At 36.5% G+C, this 27,326-nt stretch overlaps 1 protein-coding gene across 9 annotated transcripts in view; it reads left to right on the plus strand.

The window, feature by feature from the left end:
- ANKS1B (ankyrin repeat and sterile alpha motif domain containing 1B) overlaps positions 1 to 27,326 on the plus strand; it is a 408,217-nt gene that overhangs the window by 133,523 nt on the left and 247,368 nt on the right. For all 9 annotated transcript variants that reach the window (XM_077178718.1, XM_077178715.1, XM_077178724.1 and 6 more), the window contains 2 exons: positions 6,330 to 6,466; positions 19,720 to 19,900. In XM_077178718.1, the coding sequence (XP_077034833.1) occupies positions 6,330 to 6,466; positions 19,720 to 19,900 (318 nt within the window). The remainder of the gene's footprint in view (positions 1 to 6,329; positions 6,467 to 19,719; positions 19,901 to 27,326) is intronic.

Genomic DNA, 27,326 nt, shown 5'->3' on the forward strand with positions numbered 1-27,326 from the left:
CACTCCAGTGGAATTATAAGTGGTAATTCTTTTTTTATTCCAGCTGTGAAGATTTTAGAAGGAGTAGATGACCATTCCCCATTATCAGAGAGCATTAAAATCTGTTCCTAATGGTACCCCACATGATTGGACCTGCATTAATATGTTAATATCTTAACCAGACAATTAAATTAGCCATTTTGGTGGCTCTGTTCTCTACAAGGAGATATATGTAAGTTCAGTCACTGCAAACTGATCCTCTAGAATAAGTACTATTTCCATAGTATCTTCTTTTTGCTCTTCCAAGATTTCTATTGGGATTATGACTGCTTTCTGTCCAGGGCAGATCATTAGCATTGCCATGTTCTTTTTAAAGCTTTTTGCCTTCATGTAACATATTTGATGTTAAGAGGACATGTAACATATACAGACAAAGGCACTCCAACTTTTTTTCCAAAGACAGATCCAAACCCATAGAAATTGCCAGAATAGATAAGAGTTTTATAATAGTCTAGCAAATTGAGTCTGCTATAATTGATCAAATTTAGGTCTGTCTTGTTACCACACTAAAGCTCATTTTGAGTCCAGATGGCACTGAGCTATCTGGACCTATATGTACATATTTGCATTATCTCTGATGATGGGGTGTCCAAAACAGATGGAGGATTTTGACCCACATTCAGGTCGTTTGAAACAGTGCATTAAAAATTCTACACTAAGCAGAGCTTGAGGAAGCTATTGCTAATAATAGTGTGCCTTTGGATTTGTTGTCCATTTATGTGTGCAAGTGTATCTCTATATATTTATGTGTATGTATGTTCATGCACATTCATTTTCCACCCTTGTCTTTTTTCTCTCCCAGTTTTGCAGTGAACAAACCTGCCCAGGCCCTGTGTTTGTAGTATAAATTTCTACAGGTCATAATGATTAGGCTTTGTGTAGTATTTTTCTTCATACCTAGTATTGTCTTTTCGGATGTTTTAGAATTTAGTATATGTATTTAAACACAGCATTAGGTGTGTAGTGTATAATCTAGTTCTAGGCTATTACTAGTCCATATCTCTAAAGTGAAATACACTTTTCTTCCATTTTTATAGCAAATTGTAAATCTGAGAATATAGTGTTTAAGTGACTCCACATATAGTTGGAATATGGAAATAAAATAGGTGGAGTATAAATTTGCATTTTGCCTCAGGGCACTGGATGTGAATATGAAATAAATCATCATTTGCAGTTACTATTAATTTCTTCAGTCACAGGCCAGCTTTGGAGCACATAAACCAGATTCCTTCTGGATATGATGCTCCCTTTTAGGTGGGCACCAAAAGCACAGGGTCCTTCTGGACACTGGAAGTTGTGAGGAGTGTGTATGATGGGGGTGTTTGGTAGAATAAATAAGTAGCTAGATAGTGCTAAAAGTTCAAACCCACATATAATCTAAATGGAGTGTCATGCAGATCAACTACTTTTGATCTGCTGATCCATTGCCATCACACTAAGTTGTAGAAATAACTGATATAATAGCTAATACAGACATAACTGTAAATTTTGATAAGGATGCTAGCATGTTTCTGCAATGAAAGTAGAAAACTAGATTAACTGTGTGTTCCATTTTAGAGATTTATTTCTGAGGTGAAATCTAATTATAACTATATTTCTGGAACATGGGCTGTGTCTGGTTTTTGATATTTTGCTTGCTGGGATGCAGTAAGTGTTCTGGTTGGTGTACTTAGTCTTGCCTGATAGTTAATATTGTGGCATTGTATACATATAGTGCCTTTTCTTTGAGTGCATTATGAGAAAAAAAAAATCCCTTAGAAAAGTTTCAGTGAGTGATTTATGGCTTGTCCTCACAGCACATAGATAGTGGGATGAAAATGTCAATGAAGCACTTGTTGAACTCTGGTGTTATGGTCTCTTATTATCCATGAGGGCCTTTTTCTCTGTGCAGTGCTCCCTGAGAAAAAAAGACATGTGAAACCAATGACTGATGTCACACAGCACAGGAAAAGGCAAAATTCCCTGATATGGCTTTTTTTTTTTTACCATCTCAGTTAAACAGTTGACATTTTTGTTTTTGTCTGACATTTTAGAAGACAGCCCTAGAAAAACGTCTTCATTTGCTCTTACGATATACTAAAAGACCACATTAATGCATTTTCCTTGTTCTATTCTATTTCCTTTGCCCTGAAATAAAGAAAATGGAGAATGTCAAGTCCTCAGTAAGCATTTAAGCATTTTCAAAAATCAGAATAAGATCAAATTACATAGACCTTGTGACAACTTCTCATGTGTGATGGAGGAAGGAAGGAGTATTGTTAGAGCATGCTGCAGTTCATTAGTTTTTAGCTGCTAGATGATCCCTGGCGCCTGCTGTTATGTGACTTACACAGAAACATCTAGATTATTGCAATGTGAGCCAGGAACTGGAAGAGAATGACAGTTGTAAATACTTCCCTGTTGCCCCCATCTGTAGCACCTATCAGAAATTCAGCATGAGAGCTAATCTCTCCTAGGTAAATTTGGTAGTTTCTTAAGTTTCCAAGCTCTATTTCACAGTTTTTCTGAAACTTGCCGTGTTGCCATCATAGTTACCTGAAGAAGGAAAAAATTGCCTTAGTTTTGTCACCAGGAAAATTTTAAAATGATTGTTATATCATTTAATTCCAAAGAAAATAAATGCAAATATATTCTTAATGAAACTATAAGTACTGTATACATAAACAGGTCCTACAAATTGGTTGCAGGAACTAATTTGATGGTGTTGTTCTCTCTCTGATGGAGCAGACCCAGGTAGTAAATCATTATTGGTTGCCTAATGGGAACATCCTACTGTGAAAATAAACAGCTGTCCACAATAAAGAAATTGTTTACAAGAAATCATTACATGTCAGACACTTAGCCCCTTGAGAAAGAAGGAAAGGTGTGAAATACTGAACAGTTGGATGTTTTTTTCTGGGCTGTTTATTTTTAAAAAAAGAATTTATAGCTTCTTTTTGAAAAGCTTTGTTTTAGGCTGTATAAATGTGTTTTTTTTTTTTTTTTTATTTCTACCTAATTTTGCTTGGAAAGAAAATCTGTAACTAATCTTCTCTGAGGTTGCTGCATATTGTGTATATTGCTGAATTGTTTATGGTTGTATTCAAACATTGTGGCCTAAGAATTTTTTCTCAGCTGTGTCTTGTGGGGCATGTAACAGCCCTGTTCCCTCTCCTGTATGCCTTCCAGTAAATTTTCTTTCCAAGAATATTGGAATACTGTCACTCACAGTCGATTCAATGCCACTCATGTGGCACATATGAAGGGGGAAAACCTGGCCTTCAGTGAGCTACTTCTGAACAGGGTCAACAAGAAGTCTTTCCTATGGAAAGACCAAAAACTTGCTCATGTATCTTGACTCCTTGTTACCCTCTTCTGCATATTTGAAGTGTGGTTAAACTGAGCTGAGGTGACGATCAACAAGGCTTTGAAACAGAATAAACTGGTGGGCAGGCAGCTGCATTTGTTACCATTGACACCAATCTGTGTTTCCTAGGACGTGTCCTTTGAGTGATCCATCCTTGAGATATCTAGATAATATCTGCATCTGCAAGACTGCCTGATTTCACTTGCAAGGCTTTAATGTGCTAAGTAGCTCAAGGGCAGTTGTGCTAAGCACAGGCTCACAGGGAAATAGGGACAGAAAGGCAGGGACTGCTGCAGTATGGAGGAGTTTGTGTTCTTTACAGCTTTAGCTTTTTGTCAGAGACAATCATCCTGTTTGTTTCTCGCACCAGTGAGTAAATAAGTGCACTAAGTGCACTAAGCTGGATTCATGTGGAGCATTTCTCACTCAAGAATTCATTTTTTACCTTCCTGTATATGGTGCCTGTGTTCTCACATTTCTTGACAATAGTGTAGTCCCCTGTTTGGCGGCTCCCCAAACAGAGGGCAGGGGTCTCTTAGAGCAACTCTGATTCCTCAATAAGGGAGGTTCATTGATGATATTCTGTCAATCCACATAGTGAAAGGAGATGCTGTTTCATAGTCTGGAGCAAAAGACATGAAGACTTTCAGCTCACTTAAGGTGTTACTCTAGCCTTTGTCTCACTGTGAGATTTTCAGAATATATCTGGCCTTTGTCCTCACTATGAAATTTTCAGAGTATGGCAATGCTTTAGAGGTTTCTCTTCTTGCCAAATCCCTATCCCTAATTTGATGAGCTGGGCTTTCATATCACACAATACTCATTTACATGGTGCATGTGAACAACATTATAAAATTAGACACCAGGTCAGGCAGGAAAGAATATGAGACTTAAGGCTTTCTGAAATGCTATCAAAATTATTCCATGTCAGTTATATTATTGTGAGAATTCATTTTCAGTTCTTTTCTAAGGCTGTGTTAAAACTGGTTTGATACATTGTATCAACACACATTTATTACTTTATTAAATAAATTACTTCTGATCCAAGCTTTCTGTACACATTTATGATGATTTAGGAAGAACTTATCTGTGTGGTAAGACTGCATACCTTTTGGACTGGCAATTTCAATGAGATACTTTTAAAAAAAGTTGGACTTCTTTGTTTCTGTAGCAGAGAGTGTTCACACTGTCAGGTAACACCTGAGGTTATCTACAGGATGTCTCCATTTTAGGTGTCTGTCAATCTGCCATCTGAATTTTTGTTTATGCTTTCATTAAGTGTTGTATCAGTATCGCTGAAATCTAAAACATTCCAGCTTAACATTTGTTTTAGAAGACTTAAATTGTCAGACTGTATTTGATTAGAAACTTTGATTAGAAACCTCATCCAGTTACGAAGTGTTTCTGCAGGAAGAATCCTGCAGATTTCCTAGAACCACTCATGCTGTGAAAGTATCTGTAAGTTGGAACGGCCATCAAGTTTACTTTCCTGAAACTATTCCCCTCTATCCTATATTATCTCTGGTAATGCAACTGGATATTTCCTTCTTTTTCTGTTACCCTTCCAAGAATTCTTTCAGGTTAGTAAGACTGAGAGAGCAGCTTCTGTCATGGCTTTCAGAGAGGCATTTATGACTTGTGCAGAGGGAGGAGCTCATGGATATATCTGTAGATGTTGGTCGGGCAAAAATTCTCCAGCTACAGAGGCCTGCTTTTGTTTATTGATATTTGGGTGTTTCTGGAGTGAATTTGTCCACAGAGTGGAAGCACATATTGGAGAACCACCGCAATCACAAAAAAACCCCACAACTTGCTTTCTTCTGTGAACCCTGCAGGCTGTCAGTTGAAGCCCACAGACATGAGACTTGACATCATTGTCTTGATGCAGTGCTTCAGGTGTAACAGCACATTTAGGAGCATGGAGCACATCTTTGTAACTCACAAAGAAAGGTGCTCTGTAAATTCACAGACAATGTAATAACCACCATAACCATGCACAGGCAATGGCACTTTCCCCAGAATCTGAATTAAAGCATTTCTTTACTGATACAATTCTAGTGGCCTGAAGTAATGTGGAGTTTTTGGCCTTCTGCTAAGTCATTCCAGTGATTGAGTGCACAGCTGAGAAGTATTTCATAGTCCTCTCTACCCTCTGATATGATTTGCACTAACTTTACATTGATCAAACAGCATTAAGAACATTTAGAGAAGGTAAGAATGGTATTTTAAGTCCTTTTAATGGTTCTTCCCAGTGCTATAAAATGGTAAATCAAAATATGTCTAAACAGAAGTTTCCCATGCAGTTTTCCATACACGTGCAGGTGTGCAGGTATTTTTAAGCCAGCTGTAGGTTATATAGCTGAGGTACTGCTGGAAGGGAAGTTATTGCAGTACAGAACTCTATGGAAGATGCAAATTTTACCTGACAAACTGAGCATATTTTCATGTAATTTAGCTGGTCAGTTATGCTGATCACAACGTTAAGCAAAGTTGTCAATGATGGGTATTAGCATGTTCTTAGTTAGTAAGTGTTTGTGTAACACAAAGATATATGTAGAGCTTGGTCATATGTGTTAGGATTTTCCAGGATGAACTGGAAGTTGCATTATAAACCTTCTTTTCAAGTCACCTCTGTTATAGTGATAATATTTGAATTCACTGTCAGTAATTCAAGGTAATGAAAGTAAAATATTCATGCTTGATTTCCACCTCATTTTGTTTAGGTACTGAGAGAATTCTGTATCCTGTCTTAACATAGAATGAATGTATGGGCTGAAAAAATAAGTGTAGATATCAATATATTCCTTGACAAATATATTCAAATGCTATCAGATTTTATAAGTTTAAATAGTGTTCTGAGTAACCTTCTGTTTTCAAAGTTCTTTTTTACTTTAAAATGCACAAAGTATTTGTAATTTCACATAGGTGTTATTTTTATTCGCAGATAATGCACCTCAGGTAGCAATTACCGCACCAGGATCTGGTAACCATAGAAACAGCTCCACAGGCCCAACACCTGACTGCTCTCCTCCATCACCAGACACTGCACTTAAAAACATAGTGAAAGTCATACGTCCTCAGGTAGGTGCTCACCATAAGCATCCTCTTACTTGTTGTATTTCTCTTTTCAATAGCAGGCTGTGATGCACATATTCTAAGAGGATGTTATGGCTTTATGCATTTGAGTGGGTAAAAGACATAAACAGGACACAAAGTACTTTGTCGTCTTAAAAATCATCTTAGTAGCAGAAGAACATAAAATATTTTATAAATGAGCCCAAATGTACAGAGAGGTATTAGTACATATTTCTTATAGTGCTAAGAATGAATCAACTCTTATGTAGTATTTTGGTTTTTTGCATACTCTTATTTCAAGGTTATGCTTTGATTTTATCAGTATCATTTCCATATTAATTTTCCAGGTTTACTTTCTTCTCCCTGCATCTCCATTTGCATGAAGTTACAATGTTTCGTACCTTTTTTCTTTTACTTTCCCATGCAATATTGCTTATGAACTTCCATATTTCTAATACTGTTTGGGAAACAAGATGCATAATGTGTGGGAAACTTGAGTGCTCCTTTTAATTCTTTAAGGAGTGCATCTCTTTAAAACCAAAGCTTTAAAGTAAATACATGTTAGATCTTGAATCAGTAATATAGAGTTAATCAGCATAGAGGAGTTTATTTTAAAATTGTGGGATCATGGGATGAGTCAGAACAAACCTTGGGATGATCTATTTCCTTGTTTAAAAAGCCATGACATTAGGTGTGCCAAAGCTAGCTCGGACAACTGCATGCTGAATTGACTAATTGTGAAACTTTTTTATGTGAACCAAGAGAACTTCATCTCCTACTAATTTTGGGTTCAAGTGCAGCCATCTGTTCTTTATTGCTAAGCTGGTCTCTGCAGCTGAGCCACTCTGGATGGAGGCTTTGTACCATCAGTATGTCACTGGCACTTGTTTTACTTGAGGAGCAAGCTGATGGACACATGATATTTTCCTAGGACTAGTATAGGCCAGGTTGTTTTGGTACCACACAAGAGACTGTGTCACAGTGTTGGAGGTGATTTTTCCTTTCAGTTCTCATTGGAGTGCACAGTTGAGAAGGTCTTGCAGAATTAAAGGCAATTACTAGGTGCACTTGCCATTGCTCTCTAGGAGCCCCTGGCTTCCTGTGGCTGACACTGTCACCTTGCAATAATTCAATTGACAGACTGGTGCAGACCATCCTCTTCTGACACCACCACAGTTCAGGTTCCACATGCTGGTTTAAATCTAGATTGTAGAGAGTCTAAAATTACAGTTTCTTGTATTTTTTATTTTTATAGTTGTTTCTCATTTTGCTTGTTTCTGTAGTGTCTCTGTCCCTCCCACCCTACATCAGTCTATAGTACTGAAATGCCTCCTTCCCTCCAAGCTGTTTTTTATATAGGCGGCAAACAAACAGAAAGGTAATGAAATATTGTTGAAACAAGCTGTTGTGTGATAGCTTATTGAAAATAGCATTTAAAAAGCTGTTTCCATCATGATATTGCCAACAGATGGACCCAGAACACTTCATGGTGATGCTCTCCTGCTAGTTAACTCTGAATGGATTCAGCAGATTCGGGGGAGCTATTTTCAAATTTAAATTATTCCATTTACTGACTCACAGTGTTCTCATCGTTCTGCAGAACAAAAGCTAGCGCTGTGATATATATGGTCAGAACTTTACCACATTTCCTAAAATGTCTCTCACGTGGCCCTACACATGGCATGCTCCCTGTACAGAAAACAGCAGCAGACAGGCATAATGTATGTTTTAAGTCTCTGTGCTAATACACAACAAGTTGGATATGCTGTAGCATTCAGATCCCCTTATGCTTCTCCTTTTTTTCATGTGTTTTATGCACATCCCCCAGTATTCGTTATTTTCTTTGTTTTTGCTTTTTATCTAATCACCTTCCCCTAAGACCTCAACTGAAGAATTTAGACAAAGAAGCTGTAGATATTTGCAATGTGCTGTTTGCTAACCATTAGTGTTCAGTCTGCCTGCATATTTAATTCCTTTCTTCCATTCAATTACATGGCAAGCTCTTTGAAGGGTAGCACAATGGGATTCTATTCCTGACTGACCTCTCACCATTCATGTAAAACTAATGAATACTGTTACACAATGTATGCAAAATAATTAATTTTCTGTTTGCTGCCAGGGCCTCTTTGCATTTTTCTAGCAAAATAAATTGATTTCTAAGAGATCTAAACCAAGGATCATATAGATTTCCAAAACAGCTGTCACTTCTTTCCCTTTTTCGTGTCTTGTGCATCCAGCGCAGGAAAGTGCCAGTAAAGGCAGAATGGGAAACGCTTCAGCAGCCATGTTTGCATGAGGCAGGCTTTAGCAGCTTGGATGGAACTGCCTGGGAAGTCTGGTCTTTCAACACATAGAGTTGTTTTTATTTGTAGCCTTACTTATCTTTCCCCTAGGGTAGTACATATACTGGTTTACCAGCAGTGAGGAGAAACACTGTTTCTATGCAACCAGGACAAGAGGACACAGTCTTAAGGTGCATCAGGGAAAGTTTAGGCTAGACATAAGGGGGAATTTTTTCACAGAAAGGGTGATTACACACTGGAATGGATCACACCTGGTGGAATGATCATCCCTGGAGGTATTTGAGTATTAAGTTCAGTGCCACAATGCCACCCACCTCTACTACCTTCAGTCCTGGGGCTGGCATACTTAACAGTATCACAGGGATCTGTGTACTCTTCTATCTGTGCACCTTAGCTATAGCTTGTACTTGTGGTCTAGTATTTTGCAAATAAATTTCTTCTTTTCAAATTTTCCCATGGTCAGTCTCTGAAAAAAAAAGTTTTGTAAAAAGTTGCATATATGCAGAAAAGAAGTAAACAGAATTTAGCTCAGGTCTGGAAATTGCTTAATCTTTTTTTTTTCTGATTGTCCAGATGAGACTTACTAAGATTTTAACTCTTGAATTGCTAGTTAATGGAGACTCTGAGAAAGTAATACACATTGAAATTAAGGACATATTCTGCTGTGTATATTCACAGCACATGGGATCCAAAATAAGATGGGGTAGGAGAACAAGTAGATAAGTCTCCTTCAAGTTTTAACTTAGTTACTTTAGTAAATAGACTAAAATATTACTCACCTTATCGGACTGTAATTTTACAAAGTGACAGTAAAATGGAGCTTGTTCTATCACAGTTCCTGTAGTTCTCAGTCTAAGTGAAGCCTGAAAAAAACTGAACTACTTGTGATGCTTCATATATTTTTTGTATTAGCTACTCAATTTAATGAACTTCTCCTTATTTATTTTTTCAGCTCCATTGGAAAAAATAAACTATATCCATAGAGGGAGAAAGTGCACCTTTTTCGCTATAAGAGTGTTTCTTTTGCCAGTGTTATTTACTTCTAGGTCTTGGGCTAATTCTCATAAAACTGAATTCTGACTTCTCACCTTTAAATTTAGTTATTAAATGTAGTCCAGCATTTGCATGTTGTCTTCTTGTCTTTTTAAGATATGTTTAAAATGGCTTACTGTAGGTACAGCTTTTGATGTCAAAATGTGGATTATTTAAAAGTTACTTTGATTTTATCTATCGTGAATTAGTATTTCCCCTATTTTATGTGAATAACCCAATTTCCTAAAAGTGTTGTTTCAATGCTGTTAAGAGAGTTTCTGGTAGGAGGACAAAGGAACAAAGAATTTCAGTGTTTCTGACATGATGAAATTTCATAATCTTGTTCTTTCTTGTTTTATTGCTAAGATCTGCAATAATCTATTCATCATAATATCTTTTTTTTCTTATCAATATAGATGTGCTGTCTTTACAGGAATCAAATTTTTCTTTCCCATTTATTGTTTTGTAACCTCAGTAAGCAAAGTTGCAATTCAATCTATGGCTCCTCATTCATTTGGCTAAGACATCTATGAATATAGTAGCACCTAATAGTTTAAACATTAGTAGGCAAAAGAAATTGTCTCCTTTTTCTGTAAGTTCTAGTGGAATCTTGCAGGACATGTGTAGCCTTTGATTGACCTATCCCACTTGTTAGGGCTACCAGGTGTATGGCAGTTTTTGCACGCACAGTGTGCCTGTCAAACCTGTGTTTATGTGGTTCATCAAGGCACAGGGAAAGACCAGGACATTCCACTCCCTGTGTCAGCCTGGACATGAATCGACAGACCATCTGTTGGAGATGTGTGCTCCAGAGCCTCCCAAGCTGAATTAAAAAGTGATGATAATTTACATTCAATGAAATTATTTATCATTCTTTTTGCTGGTAGGGGCAGGAATTACTTTGAGCACAAACAAACAAAAATCGTCTGAGTGGAAACTCTGGAAAATCACAGTTCCAGAAAATAAATTTTCAGAACTAATGGTTCCATAAACAGAATTTTTCAAGGGGATTAGTGTGACTGTTTCCCCATGTTGAAACAATGAAACTCTTTCTGCCTGGTTCCTCCCCTATACCAGCACCATGCTGTGGTTTACTTGTTTACAAATGAAATGCACGCCTTGTCACAGTGTGCTTGAGTTGGCACGAACCTGTCTCTGCCAGCTTGGTGAAATCCCTGCTGGAGGTTGTTGCACCAGTACACAGCACCATGAGAACTCCATGTTGCATCTACTGAACTTGTTTTGCAACGTATGCACAGGAAATTTATTTTGTTCCATTTTGCCACAAAAAAGAGGGCTGGAGAACAATGTTATGCAATAAATCCTCTCCACTCTCTGAATGAGATTACAGGACAGCGGGGGTGCAAGGGACTTCTTTGTCCTATGAGCTGCTTTCTGTGCTTAGCTCCACTTACAACATGCTCAGCCAGGTTGATTTTCCTCAACCAGGAAAATCACTGTGAAGAAAGACTGTGCAGGCACATGGTGCTTCCTGTTCAGGTGCACACTTTTTCTGCTGCTGTGTTTTGGTGCCCTGTCTGTGCTTAGCACAAGAGGCAGATAAGACTTAAAAAAAACAACTTTACTGAGAGTAATGATTTTGTGTGGGATCATATCCAAGGTAAAAGCTACTCCTGTGTACATGCTTTTATGAACTTCTGGGAAGGGCTGAGCATTCTCCAAACCCTTTGAAATAAAAATATATTCTACAGTCCACACATGGGTAGATTTAGTACTCATGCTTTTTGTGCCTGGTATGGAGATTTTCCCTGGAAAATATTGTTTCCAATGTTGTGTGTATCTCTTAGGGCTGCAAGCACATTAAGGTGGTTGTCAGCAGTCAGTGACCTTGATTCTATGTAAATATATTTCAGATTATTCTCTCTGTGACAGGGAATGTCTGTACAAATCTACTGCACACAGTTTGATGTCTTCTCATTCTAATGATGTTGAATAAAAAATAAAGCTCCTAAATAGCCCTTGAAAAAAAGGGAACAAAGCAGAGAAAGAGGTATACTATCAATGCCATTAAGATGTGGCTAGCAATTAATCTATGCATGACTGAAAATAGGACAGACATTATGAAATTATTTTATTCTGGAATACTGAGTACTAAACACAAAAAAATGTTATGGTAGGAATTATCTTTAAGGATTGATTCCTACACACCGCTTTCCCCCAGCGCACATCCCCCCACACTCACCTGTTTTATCACAGCATTCATGGGCAGAAGATGTGTTACAGCTCCAAAGGAGAATATTTGGAAAAAAAAAATTCCTTGGAGCATAATGGATACTCTGTGACTACTTAATAACAACATTAAACAAAATATTATTAAAGAGATGCACTGTAAGAGATCTCCTTTGACAAGTAACTATAAAACATTAATCTATTTATATATTTTAATTAGGTCTAATAAGAAAACATAAACACATCTACCCAGTATATGGAACTAATGAAAACAGCAAACAGTGTGTGTTAGTGCATTTAATTACAGTTCAACAGGATAATAAAACACAAGTATAAATTAAAGCAGAATAAAACTCTGTTGTGAGGAGTGTTAAGTTTTAGAATGTCACTTGTACATGCATAGGTCTTTCTTGGTTGAAATTGGTTTCTTACCTGGAGAAATTTTCTAGTTTGCGATTCCTGATTCAATATAAACACAAATCATGCTGAAATATAGAACATTTTTCCTATATGTAACAGACAGGTTATCTACTGTTCTTAAAGGTAGTTCAGATACTGAAAGGAACATCTCTGCTAGTAAAATGAGCTTTAGCTCTGCAGGGTTGTCATCTACCCTGTTGAATTATGGACACAGTCCCGGGTATAATTTTGGTACTGTACAATTTTCTTTCTCCAAACATATCCACTGTCAGGCCTGATTTGTGATTTGAATAGAGCAAGCACCATTCCTGGTAGATAATTTTGCCTTGAAGACCCTTCTCTGACACCTAATGAAGTTTAATTGTAGGGGTGTGAGCAAATCCATGCCAGTAGCCCTGCCCTAGTACACATGATACTTGGCAACAGAACACACTCAGAATATGGAAGATTAAAGCCTTATCTATTGTGCCTTCATGGGTTTCTTACATTATATTCTTAGCATTTTCATTTGTTTCTGTTAGTATGGGGGGGTTTTGAGCACCTTAGTTACGCAGTAACCCTTTATCATCATCTGATAATGCACATTTTCACACATGCATGTTGTCTGTAGCATGCAGCTTAGAAAAAACAGCCATCACTTTGACTCTTCAAAATTTATGATATAGAAATATCAGAATACAAGTAGTTTTCATAATCTGCAGGTGAAAAGAGGGATGGTACTAGCAACTGGAAGCTGAGCTTTTTTGAATAAAATGGTCTTACATCCATTTTCCAACTGTTTCAGTGAAAATAACACTATTTTAATCTGTGAAAGATAGATCCTCATTTTTCTATCTGAGGAAGGAATCATTCCTCTTATTTATCAAATTTATCTCTTGCTATTGGATCTCATTTCAAGCAATGTTTTCCCAGGATAGGTATAATTGTGTATCTCCAAAATCTGGTCACATCTATCAAGGAGGGAAGCTGCTCCAACGGTGTTGCAGTTTTTGGCATTCAGGATTGCTGCTCCTCAGAACCCACAGCTGCAATATGGTTGCAAATAAAATAAAAGTAGAAGGCAAGGAAAATAGAAACCGAGGGAGATCAACTTTTTCTTTTATTTATTTCCTGTGTGGTTTGTCATCTGAGATAAGACCACAGGTAGAAGGGGCAGCAACCCTCTGACCTTTAATTACTTACTCCAGTGGGAGGCTTTCAAGGCAGAGGTAGGAAAACATGCAGAGGAGAGCAGAAAGCATCGTGTCTGTATGGCCCCCAGAGTCATACAGCACAGCTTCCTGACCACAGGCTACACAAAAGAACTGAGTCTGTGTCATTCCTGAGCATGGCACTGACAGGGGAGTGATCCAAGTATTCTGAGGAACCATGAGATTACGCTAAAGTAATATGCACTTCCTGGTCATGCAGGATGCAAGCAGTGTCTTTCTCTAAATTAATAATCAATCAAACAGAAATGGCTAGGACTTTGATGCTATGATGTCATTAAAATCAATTTAGTTTCAGAATGCATTATGCTTTTAGTATTGTAAAGAATCTACAGTAAAAACAGTGAAAGCATTTTTCTTTAATTTTTTTTTAAAGTCTCATGGTCCTGCAAGCTTCCTGTTGTGGCTGCTTGGGATATATTAGGTGCCAGCCTCTGTGTATTTTCTGCTTTCTGCTCTTAAACTTAATTAAAATGTTGACAAGTAATATCAAGACTGTCAAGATGGGTGCTGAAACTGCCTATATTTAATTTTTAATTGTTGCTGTAATATACGATAAAGTTTTGTGAAATGAAAAAAGAGAAAATTATATTACTATGTTAAAAAGAAAATGTGTCTTCAGCTTGTTCAACATGGTATTTTGAACCTTGACAGAATAATTGATTCAGTAGTCTAGTAATAATTCAGTGTAGTCTTGCACTTCTAGGTGACATAGATAAATCAAACGCAGATGCATTGTAATCTCCAGTTTTTGCAATTTCAAGGCTACTTGATCACCTTAGCTCAGGTCCTATAAATCAAATAATTCTTGACAGCAACATTGACTGATGAGAATGTATCAGAACTGGTGATTTCTGCAAATCAAACTGGGGACAGGAGAAAACAAGGAAGCCTGTCCTGTCCCAGACTGTATTTTACTGGGAAAATTTTGAATGTTTTGGGCTTCTATGTAAGTGTACATGAGCAAAAGGGACAAAGATAGAAACAGAGATGGTATGCTGGAATGTTGAGGCAAAAGGCAGAAACCAAAAAAGTCATGTGAAAGTTGCATTTGAAAGGGAAGACAGAGGTTAAAACTGAATGCATTCAAGGATAATGAGAGGGATGTAGGGACCCTAAAGGCATTGTGAGATGGGACCATGAGGGAGTCTTTTTGAGAGACCTTGATGACAAAACCACAGAGAAAACAGAAAATCAAATTTTAGAACACCAAATAGAACTGGAATCAACTGGATACTGTGCAGGTCTTTTTAGAGTAATATAAGTAGATTTGGAAGGAATGTAACCATAGATAGGAGAAAACAAAAGAAGAGAGGTGCCCAGAGAAATTGTGGATGCCCAGTCCCTGGAAGTGTTCAGGGTTAGATTGGATGGGGCTCTGAGCAACCTGGTCTAGTTGAAGATGTCCCAGCTTATTGCAGAAGGTTTGGATCTAATGATCTTTAAAGGTTCTTTTCAACTCAAAGCATTCTATGAAAGGGAAAATGAGTGTGTAGAATGAGATTTTAGAAGGAAGCTGAAGAAAGGGAAATTTCTGAAGAAGAAGTGAGTTGATCAGAGAATTGAAAGAATTGAATCATCTGGGCAGGTATCAAAATGAGGGATTTAAGTGGCCACATAAGTGTGCTCACATGGTTTTAAATATGTGAGATGAGCCTGGGGGAAGGGGCTGCAGCCTCTTGCTTTCTTTGACAAGTCTTTATTTTATGTGCTAACTAGAATTTGAGAATGTAGGTGCAGTTCTCTCTTCTATCATACATTTTCTGCATGATATATTGCAACTGAAATGAGTTTCTACATTATATAGGGCAGCTGGAATTTGCCAGGTTTTGCCAAATGCAGAATTTCCTTAGGCTCATTGGTTCTCATTGTTTCAAAAAAACACACATCTGTCCCTTGGGAAAGATCTATACCCTTGCTCAGCATCTGTAAAATGGGGCAACTAGCTCTGCCATAGTACCGAGTGCTGTGAGAATTAATTTTTTTGAAGACTATGATAGTGCTATGTACACAAATCCCAAAGGTAAAAGAAGGTGAAGTCAGAAGCTTGTATTGCAGAGTATACTTCAAAGCTGAAGAAATATTTTGGTGTTAAATTCAGAAAGGAGTTTTGCCCTACTGCCTCTGCTAAATGTTGTAAGAAATATTTGAATGATCCCTTGCCTGCTTATAGTGTAACATGCCAGTCATGGTAGCATTACAGAACTTGCATGCAAATTCCATTAATGGAAGGATTAAGTTCTTACTTGTCTTTTGAACAAAAAAGCAATTAAATATGTGTATTTTGATGCTTTTCCTGTGTTTGCAGTTTCAGAGGGGTATCTTTCATTGATATATGTTCACTACAGACTGAACATGAAAATATTTTTATTATACCTCATTTAACAGTTATTTAAATCTTACTGCTATCTTTAAAGGTTTGTACTGACATTTTTTTCTTATGCATTGAAAAGATTTATTCATTAGCATGATTTGATATGCTATTTTAGGATGGTGTAGGGTTTTCTAGGTTGGTATTATGACAATTGAAATAATATAAAAGTAAATATCAGTCATTAAATAGATTTACACATAACAAGTGGATTAAACGCATGAATCCAATGAATCAAAATCTACTTAAGGAAAAATCTGCATTCTATGTAGCATAATTACTGGGGTGAAGTGAAGCCAAAAGTATACCAGAATTTCACAAGCGTTATCTAAGCATGTCCAGACCTTTGGAGTTGTACAAGGAAGGCATGTAATAACAAAGCTGGCTTTGAAGAATGGAGGAAGCATTCTCTTTGGGACAGAGTTTTGTATTTGTGTTTCACAACCATGAAATCTTGACCCTTGACTGAGTTATAGGTGTTCAATATAGTAAATAATCAGAATTTTTCAGAAACAATCTCAAGAGTTCTTGGTAAATGTAGTTAAACAGTGGCTTTGGCAGGGGCAATCAGCAAACCAAGTCAGGATTTACTGCCAGTAAGACCGGAATTTGATGTCGGATTCTAAGATTTCTAGAGTGTTTCAAGGGGTGAGCTGGATGTGAGATTAAATCTGGGACTGAAACACCTCTGCTTTCATTTCTGTGTGTAAGAATCTATGTCTGATTTAGAGTCCTAATCTCCCATCATGCTTAGGACAGTTGCAGGATTAAATTCTGTTACTTAAAAGTAGGAAGCTAATGTCATTTGAGGTGCTATAGAGGTGTCTTTGAGATGCACATGTGCAGGTATTGTACAGGGCAGACCTGCACTCTTCTGAATGGCAGCTGGAGGCCAGGTGAGATGCCCTAAGGAATCTGCAGTGATGGCAGATACCTGCATTAAGGCAAAGGAATCAATACCAAGGGGACTGGGGTGAGGAAAATTGTTCTCTGAACTCTTGATGGCACACACACTAGATCATGATTTTATTGGCTAGATCCCAACTGAGTGCTCTGGGAGCTTAAATACCTAGGGCGCATGTAAATAGCTATACTGGAAATTTGGTTGATGAAATCAGGAATGGAATTTAATCCTAACTGTAAAAAAAGATTGATTCATTTCTACTGGGGGTTTTTTTGTTAGTTTGTTTTTTGTGCAAATAGTGCTTTAGAGTGATAAAGGCAGAGAGATACACTCAGCACAAACTGGTTTACTGAGGCTCTCATAGCATATATTAATGAGCAACTAGTGTACTTTAACAGCATTACATTTTACAGGACACAGCGAAAGTGCGAAAAATTCCTCTAGTTCCTCTAGTTTCTTAGTTAGCTACAAAGGCTTAGATGCTGGATTCCTGACTAATTATGTAGAAAAATTATTGGCACATGTTGATGGATGGACCTTGTTAACTCCAAATATATTGCAGCAGTGTAATACTGTGCAGTACTAGAGGCTGAGAGAGGTTTTCTGCAGAAGCCTTAGATTGGAAAGACTTTAAAATGAGATATGTTTCTCTCAATCAGTAATAATAATGCCCAAGTCCAAAATAAGGTAGTGAAAGGCCAAATGGTGTATCAGATGCTGCTATTCTGCCTCTAAGAAAGGGGCACACAGACAAAACGGTGGCTGGAGAGCTGACTAGGCAAAGGCCAGGGCAGTTGCCTTTGGAGCTGCTTTGGGAGACAAAGATGGACCATTCCAGCTGCTCATTTAGGCAAGAACTGTCTTGGCTTTAAAATAACCAGACACCGCATCTCATGTTAAGAGAAGTGTCTCCTTTTCAACGCAGGAGTTCAGATCCTGCAGATCTGCAAAGCCACCATTGCTGGGCAAGGGCCAGAAATGTACTTCTAAATGACCAGAGATCATTTTCAGTTTTAGAAATAATTAGGTCATTTGTGAATCTGTTGTCTAGCAAAAGTGTGCCATTTAGATTTAATTAATACAGATGAATGGTTTTGGTCTGATCTGAGAGTTATTTTGGCTCAGATCCCAAACAATGATTTCCAACCACACTGTTTGATGTTGGAGTCTGTCCCTGTTCATTTAACTCTCCCATGAAATTACTAGACCTAGGAGTCAGGCATTCAAAGCAGAAACTGGTTTTAATTATTGAAGAAAGTAAGTCTGCCCAATAGACCATAGATGAGTTCCAGATGCTTACCAAAATTTTCCTTTTTTTTAGTTTTAACATGACACAGCTAATTCATATGATGCCTAATACAGCTTGAAGAAATAATCAACATTATACAGACCTAATTCTATTGAATTTTTCTGTCTGACATTCCAATATGAAGGGTGAATTTTTAGTGAAAACAGCCTGGTCCAGTATTTGTAACACAAGCATTGCAGGACTTGTAACCTAAAAATTAAATTTGAAAATTTGAAAATTAAATTTAATCAAAAACAAATTTGAAAATCACTCCACTGGAATATGGATAGATTTAAGAGATAAGGGATGATGAATACCTTTGTGGTCCAATGAGGATCTTATGTTCCCAAAGGTAATAATTAGGTCATGACACTAATAAGGAACAAAATTTTGACCCTTACAAATATTCTGACATGTTAAGCCTGACATGCTAGAACAAGAAGAGATAACGCATCTTTTATTCTCTTTTTCTTATTTTTGTCCAGGTTTGGTTTTCCAAGGCAGAATTTCCTGAGATGTTTTTCTCTATTGTGAAATATACAGACAGCTATAAACGTGTATGCAGGGCCTCCTCTATTTCAGACGTGTTCAATGTTTCAGGTCATTGATCTTGAGGCAGCAAGGAGCATTCTGGGGTTAGGGTACTGTGGGTATGGAACCAGATGAGTGCTGCAACAGACTATTTAGCATGGCATTGCAAACCAGCAGTGATCTGTGGCTTAAAAGCTGTGATGTTGACCACTAAGGTTGTGCCTGTATTAGTACATAGTGCAGTGCAATGGGAACAAGTCCATGAAGTGAAAAAGTTGTTGCTGACTTGATGAACACATTATATAGGTTTAATTTCTACACCTGATGGTGTAGATCCACCCAAAAGAAATTAGTTTCTCATGCTTTAAAACTGCTCTGCAATCCAAAGCACAACCACTAAATGGGGTCTCCTCAGAGGTTTCCTTTGAAAGTAAATATATGAAATAAAGTGGTGCCAAGTTCTTTAACTATTGCATGAAAACTCATACAGAAAGTTTGAATTTCATGTATGTTTTTCAAGCTGACACTTTTCCCTTAAGCTTCCAGACATTTCAGTCTTTGAATATTTGAGGCACATTCATAAATGGAATAAACAGCAGAGGGTGGCTTTCGAGTGATGGGCACTTGATATTATTTAGTAAACTTCATTATACAGGCATCAGCGGTCTAATTGTTTTGCAAGATGTACCCAGCAATGCAGCTGGTGAAGAGCTCCCTTTCTTATCAAAAGATGATTGAAATTATTATATGCAAGGCTGTAAAGGCCTATTTTATGTTGAATTAAATTGATTAGAATGAAGACACACATTTTTTCTAATAAAGATTAATCCAGATTTTAGAAGGAAATTATCTCTACACGTAGGCATGTCATATGAAATGATTTTTACCACTATAACCTTTGAGCCAAATAAAAAAAAGAAAAACAAAGAAAAATAGGTTTATTAAATGTCAAGTGATGAAAACTATATAAAAAGTCGGTATTTTTCATGGCAACTTTCTATTTTTCTTGTAGCCAAAGCAACGTACATCCATAGTATCTTCTCTGGAATTTCACCGAATGAATCACGGCCACAATTATTTTGAAATCAACCCAACCATTGGCTGTGCAAGTTTTATTTCTACTCCTGCAATCAGTCCAGCTAATTATTCCTTTGGATCTCTGGAATACAGTCTTGAAGAGAAAGAACTTACAGGTATAGAAAAAAGACTTACTTTGTCTGTCAACAAAGCTTTATAAAACTTTAGGTCTTTCGGTTTAACTTGTAATTGCTGTTGTCTTTCGTAGTAAAATACATTTATCATAAATACAGAATTGTTATCATAAATACAGAATTATTCCTGATTTTTTTTCTTACTACTCTACAAAGAGTTCTGATAATTTTATGACCAGTATTATGAAGCATACTTTTTTCCTGAATATTATATTTTGAATAAGAAACCTTTAATTTCCAGACTTGCCTAGAATTTAGGTATTTATTTTTTGAAATGATGATGATTCATACATCTACTTTCATCATTGTGTGGTCAATATACTCCAATAAGAATTTTAAGTTGAAAAAATGTAATTAGAAATCATTATATAACCAGCAGTAAAGATGAGGAAGAGAAGATTTCTAGGAAAGCTGTGATTGTTTCTTCAATAGTGATGGGATTCATTAAAGCAAAACTTCACTGTATTTGCTCTGATGATAACATTTGAATGGAGTGATGGAACGAGGAAGGTTTTATCTGTAAACAGAGATTTACATAATGAAAATGCTGTAAAAAGGATTAAAGTATTTCCTTTTTCACAGATCAAAGCTTCAAGAATGGGAAATTGTCAGCAAAACAAGCATTTACCTTTGTCCTTTCAAATTCCATATAAAAGTTGCTTTATTTAGGCTAAATTTGTGGCAGAAGGATATAGTATTCAGGAAAGCTGCTGTTATGAAAGAAATGTCTTTGGTAGCTAATTTATGGGATCTGCAGATCATGTTTAAAAGGGTATTGTATTTAAAATATAAATAGGAGTAGATTACTGTAAAATAAAAATTATAAAAATGTTACAATTCAGTGCAAACTTATCAATTGGTTTTTGTAGCATTGGTCTTGAAATGAGATGAATCCTCTTCATTCCTAGTTGGTAGAGTTTAAAAACATAATTTCATAGCTAGATCAATAGAAAACTATATGTTTAGGGAACTATTGTGAAATAAGAGTGAGAAATCCTATCTTCTCTGATGAAGAGAAATGATCAGAGATTATTCATACTGGTTTTTTGGATGATAATATAAACAAAGATAATATATGTCATCTTTGAAACGAAAAGAAGGTGCTTATATAAAGGATATAGAAAACATTTTTGAACTTAACTGGAAGCAATTTGAATGGTATCTTTTATTCCTGGGTCTGGGGTCATTTGATTCTTTAATGTTTTGGTTGTTTTCTGTTGTTACTGGGTTTTTTTCTACTGTAAATTCTCCTCAGCAATCACAATTTTATTCTGGGTAGTTGAATTATACTAAATATTTCTTGATGTTTAAAAGCAAAGATAAGAAAACAGAAAGAACATTCACTGGCATTAGATAATTCACTTCTCCAGATTTCTGCTGTTGCACAATTCTGTTAAAGTTCTTCAGAGTATCTGGATTCGCTTGACTCTTGTCTTCTTTGGTTGAATCTACAATGGACTGCATTCAGTAACTTCTAATTACTGCATTTAATTTTATCTGAGATTGGGACTTTAAGGTCATGCTCCTTAGAATTTTATGCTTCTAATTTGTGGATTATTTGATTTATGGATTGAGTGAAAACTGAATTTCCTTTTATCTCTGCCCAGAAAGCTAAGAAAAAATAACAGGCAAAATGACTGAAGTTCAGGGCATCTTCAACAAGCTTTTCAATAGTACATTTTACCATCAATAATCCTTAATTTGTCATTAGTAAATTAAATAATTACAATTAAAATTACAATTCTGCCCTTTGTTTTCAGCTGGTATCCTGGAATTATTAAGTAATATATGGGATCCTGTATTAGACACAATATTACTCTGAATGAAAAAACCCACACTTTATTTTGATCATTTAGTTCATTTTGATTCATTACTGATAGATGATGCATGGTAACTCTGCAAGAGACAAGAAGTACTAATGTGGAAAGAGAATAAAATCTTAAAGGAACAGATCAAAATTGTCTCTCTTGGAAAAGTCTTTAAGGCTTGTCTCTTATCTAAAAATGTTAAAAGCTGAACCTGGAATAATAATGGTCAGCAAGGAGCAGCAGAAACATTGTTCTGTGTTCTGCTACAGCTTTTCTCTGCTTTAGATAGCTGTTGTTTCACTGAAAGGTCCCTTGTTTCTTTTCATGATCTACAGTGACAACAGATACAACTCCTCATATGATCTAAATATAACCTTCTGAAAATTCGTGGAAAGTCTGCATCTTAGAATACTGGTTAGTTTAATTGAAGATTTGTGTGCATTTGAGTGAAACAATTTAAATGCTTTTTACAGGATTTCTAAATCAGAAACTTCCATCTAAATAAGGCATAAGTATTTCCCTACTCAATTACAGTGCTTTTCATGTTTTCTTCTTTTGCAATGATTCATTATAATTCAGATAAAAGTAAGAGATGAATACAAAAAATAATTATTGTAAAAATTTTACCTTTACCTCAGGTGGTCTAGACTACCTTTGATAGTCTGCTACCAAAGAATCAACCTGTTGTTGATGGCTCCTTTTTGTGTTTGGGGATCACAGTTTTACTCTTGGTGTTTGCTAATTCCCTACATCACCTAATTGAAACAGAGGTCCTGATTTTTAAGAAGTGAATTTTTATCAAATAGAGAAACATGGAACACTTTCAGAGAATTATTAAATATCTGAGACATATCATCTGAATGATAGTATATGTCAACCTTTCTGATTAGTTATCCAGAGAACAGGCCACATGCAGTGGTAAATATGTGCTTCAGCTTTGGTGTCAGATAGTAAAGTAGACAAACCAGGTATGTTGCATGCATGGATGGCAGCAGATACCTTAATATCAGGTTGCCTGATGGAAGAATAAAGGCTCTGTCCTTTGTTTTGAACTTTAACTTGTGGAAGAACCTGCAACAAGTTGGCAACATTTCTGTCCCTCCAGGATGTGTAGGGCAGAATGTGTGAATGCAGCGATGGTGTGACCTCTTTTCAGGGCTTTGTCTGGTGCTAGATCATTGACATCAGAGAAGCATTCTCGAATTCCAAGTGCATGGTCATGCTTTCATAGCATTGCATTTCACCTCAAGCTGGACACCAGTGCATCCCAGTAATACCAGCTACTACACATAGTAGTATAATAAGTTCCTGTACTAAAAGTGAGACCACTTCATTGCACAGGGAGTCATTTCTGTAGGCAACTCTGTCCCAGCAAGATGCATGTGATTTCTTTCATCATCTGAATACAGATATTTAATAGGTGTTCTGTAAGATAACACACATGAAAAATTAAACACGTGATAATCAGGTGATTGTTGTTTGTGAGATGTTCCTCATGTTACTTTGACTGTGAGCTAAGACCACAGATGTGCAAAATTATTCATTCCAGGAGAGGGCAGCCTGGGCTTTCAGGGAAGTGCCTGCCTAAGAGATCTCTCTGCCTTGTTTTCTGTATCCCTCAAGTTCTCTTGAAACTGTAAATCTTAAAGATGGAAGGCAACAAAATTGTGGCCTTTTGGTAACATTGGCTTGGCACAATCAACGCTTGCAGCTGAAAATGCCAGTCTGGATGATTTTCTTTTTCATTTTCACTTGATCAGTCAAAATAATGGATCTTTCTCTAACCCATATAATTACATTATGTCTTCTTGTCCCAAGTATAATTGGGCCATGAAATTAAAAAGACAGTTCTGCAGAGGTTCTTGTTCTGTTTCAGCTCACAAAATATATTTGTACTCAGATTCATGTATGCAGCAAAAATGCCAGCAGATGTCTGAAGGTAATCTCATTACAATCTTTATTTTCAGCTCATGAAAATCTGTACATTTTCAATAAGTTCAATATGCCATTCATTGTAAATGAGTATACAGTTTTTTCTCATCTTGTTGTGGTACTGAGAAGTATTTACTGAGTTTATCTCTTAGTTAGAAAGGCTGTCTCCACTGGAGAGGACCTTAAAGTACCTGTTACTACTTTTATATGCCATGTTCTTTAACTGTGAGAGACATTTAGTACATCTAAGAAGGCTGCATTTTTCCTTAAACCAGCCTGGAATGAACAATTCAAGAATTTAATCCTCAATGTGTAGACTATAGTTTTTTTTCTTTTACTTTTGAAAAAATGGTATTTGAGTCACACCTGCCATTCCTTCTATAATTGTCTTCAGATCTTTCTTTACAGTACATATCTGATGAAATTGTTCTGTCTCACAAGCCCTATTTCAGAAGCAAAAGCAGCCCTAAAAGCTCAGAACTTGTAGTTTTGTCTTTTTCTTTTGAGAGAATTGAGAACTACAGGCCTATTAGAATTAGAAACTTCTTTCAGAGATCAGGCCTAAAATTCTTGGCTATGTTGCATTCCTTTATACAGTCAGAATTTATTCTCGTGCAGGAATGTTTCTTTATGTGACAATAGCAAAGCTGCTCTTTGAAGTAGGTCATGTAGTTGTCAGCATTACTTTCTCATTCAAGTTTCTCATTTATTAAGAGCTGATATGAAAAGATCAAACTCTGATGTCTATGTAGACTCTTCAAGCCTTGTTTCTTCAATTATAAATGTTTTGGAATGAGTAGAAGTGAAATAGAAAATGAAAGAAATACCAAGAAGAAGAAAGTAACTTTTATTACCAGTGAATTTTTTGGGTGTGCTGTATGCAAGCTCATGGTACACTGTCTTTGTTAACAAAACCTCACTAATGAGTAAAAGAACACATGGTTTTCAAGTGACAGATAAAGGGGAAAATATTGGCTTGTAATGAAATAAGAATAATAAAAAAATTTTGGTAGATAAAGCTTTCCAACCTCCTTTATCCAGACACCTGTACATCCAGTGAGGTAATATCTAAAAAAAATGGTATTACCAGTCTGTACCAACTTGTCATTGATTGAAAACTCTTTTCCAGATGAAATGGCTTTGAAGGTCAAATTCAGGCCCTCTTTTCTCTGGTTTTTAATTTTCTTCATCATCTTCTTGATTACAATGCAACAAATTCTGCCAAGGCATTCTTCAAAACAGGTTAATTTGAACCTTTTCATCTGCAAAAATTATTTGTTTTTCCCTATAATTTATAGCTACATTCAACTGAATGCAATTAGTAAGACATAGTAGAGCTATTCCAGGAATTGCTACTGGGGACCGTACTCTGTACTGTCTCATACAGTTTATTTTTTGTTCTAATTAACTTGTCCAGCAGATGTAGCATGTTGAGGTCTCCTTATGTTGCCCTTCTTTTTGCTGCTTCTAATTTCAGCCTTTGCAGAGTTATCTGAGGCAATATGCAGTCTGTCCCACAGGGGCAGGGAAATGTAGGGTTGATTATTATTATAAACTTCTCTTTGTTAACTACTATTGTCCTTGCACAGTCCAGTTTCAAAGAAATGAATTTCATGCAGCTCATTGTAATTATATCTCAGTGTTATGAATATTTCAACACACCCAAAAATCTAGTGGCAGAAAGGTCTTCTGAGGCAATACCTGGAAAGCTGTGGATGAAACCAATTCCTGTTGTTCCAGTCAAAAACAGTATACCTTTTTCCAAGAAATTGGTTTGTGCTAGTGCCTTCATGAAACATTAGATACAATATGCCCCTGAATCTCATGCCACCTGAACTTAAAGGTAATCTCCTTGGAATTAACTATATTATTCCAACTTAAAGTTCATGACAGCCCTTCAGTAATGCCTCTGCAGTGTTGTAATTCAGTCCTTTCTCAGGCTTAAAGGAATTATGTGGGCTAAACCCACTTAGTTGTTCATGCTCTCCAAACATACTGTCTCATGTCACTCAATATGTGGACGTTCAGATTGCTAAAAAATGGTAAAGTAATATGAAAATAAAACAATTTGTAGCAAGCATATTGAGGGAATAAAACTGCAGATGGGTCTTGAATCTCTGTTGTCAGATATAGCAGTGGATGTGTTAATCAAACAAGGAATGACATGAGCAGCTTATCTCTTTTCACATCAAATTCTGAACCATCTGACCACATGTGGAAAGGCATGTGCTGAGCCATGTGCCTGCCTATCTTTTATTCAAATGGCTATTCTTCACAGGATTTGCTCTTTTCACTCACATTATTTGCTTACTCTGAATAAAGCCACTTAGCTATTGTTTACAATATGGGGGGGAAAAATCTGTTCTGATACTTAAGGTATTTTTACTAATTTTGAAAGCCTGTATTCTTAAGCCTCAGTCTGGCAAGGAAGAAGGTAGGAGATAGAGCAATGCTGTGATGGTGCTGGAGAGGAAAATTTTAGATACTCACCTAAAACTGGGGAAAATTTCCCTCAGGATCCTTGGGAGTGTGTTACATTGCTATCAGGTCCAGGAGTTAGCTATTTCTCTGGATCCTTTTTTGCCTCTGAAATAAGCATAATGTAAAGCTTACTGCAATGTATGTGTGTTTGTATACATGTCTATCTGCAGCTATTAAAATCTTCTACACTTCATTTAGTTGTATACCTCCCCTTTCTTGAGAGGTGTCAGTACAGATAAATAAGTGCTTCATCAAACCATAAAATGATTCTCTGAAGGAGCAACAGATACTACTATATTAAGTCAATAAGGACTAAGGACCTTCTTTTGAGGAACCTTCTTTTGAGGTTATGAGTGCAGCTGTTAGAAGCAATGTAATTAAAAATGTTATCTGTATACATTTAATATAGCTTTTTTCAGGTGTAATAGCTATCCTGACACGTAAGGTCAAAAGAAGAAATATTTTCTGTAATGTGTCATTTACACTTCTTAGCCATCTCTAGAAGCAGAGTAACTATGGACAATACTCATATTTATCTGATTGTGATCTTAGTCAGCTCTTTGCTTTGCTGTTTTGTTTTGGTTTTTTTTACTGAGCCAGAAGCAAAATAACTCTTTAACTTGTAATAGGACCATTTGCAGAGAGAGATTGTTTTAGTCTTTAGGCTGTCACCATGCCTTGTATTGTTCCCTTATCTTTTCATTGGATGTTTTGTAAATGAGATTGACCAAGCTGTGGAGGGATGCTCTTGAAAACTTCTTCACTTCATCAGTCAGAACAATTGCCATTGTGAGGTGAAGGCAATGAACAAAGAGCCCTAGGATATCTCAGTCTTCAATTCCTCACAATATTGTTTATGGTACAGTTTTCTTTTACCCTGTGAATGCACTTAAACTGATTGTAACATTATTTAGGATATTCTATCTTACATTTCAATCTGGTTTTCTTTTCCTGTGTCATGTCCTCTTATTCATATTTAATTGCTTTTCTGCTTCTTCTCCTTTGCATCTTTTAGAAAGCTTTCTACTCACCAGCTGTATTTCCAAGCCATATGTGAGATGATTAGAACTGAAGGAAATAGCAAAATCTGCCTGTTTTTTTTAAGAAATTTTAGTCCTCTGGGTATAATTAGTGATGTCCAGTTTTAAGAAAAACAAAAAGCTCTTTGTATAACACACTAGTCAGTA

Source organism: Agelaius phoeniceus, chromosome 5 (genome assembly GCF_051311805.1).
Source record: "Agelaius phoeniceus isolate bAgePho1 chromosome 5, bAgePho1.hap1, whole genome shotgun sequence".
NCBI classification, from domain to species: domain Eukaryota; kingdom Metazoa; phylum Chordata; class Aves; order Passeriformes; family Icteridae; genus Agelaius; species Agelaius phoeniceus.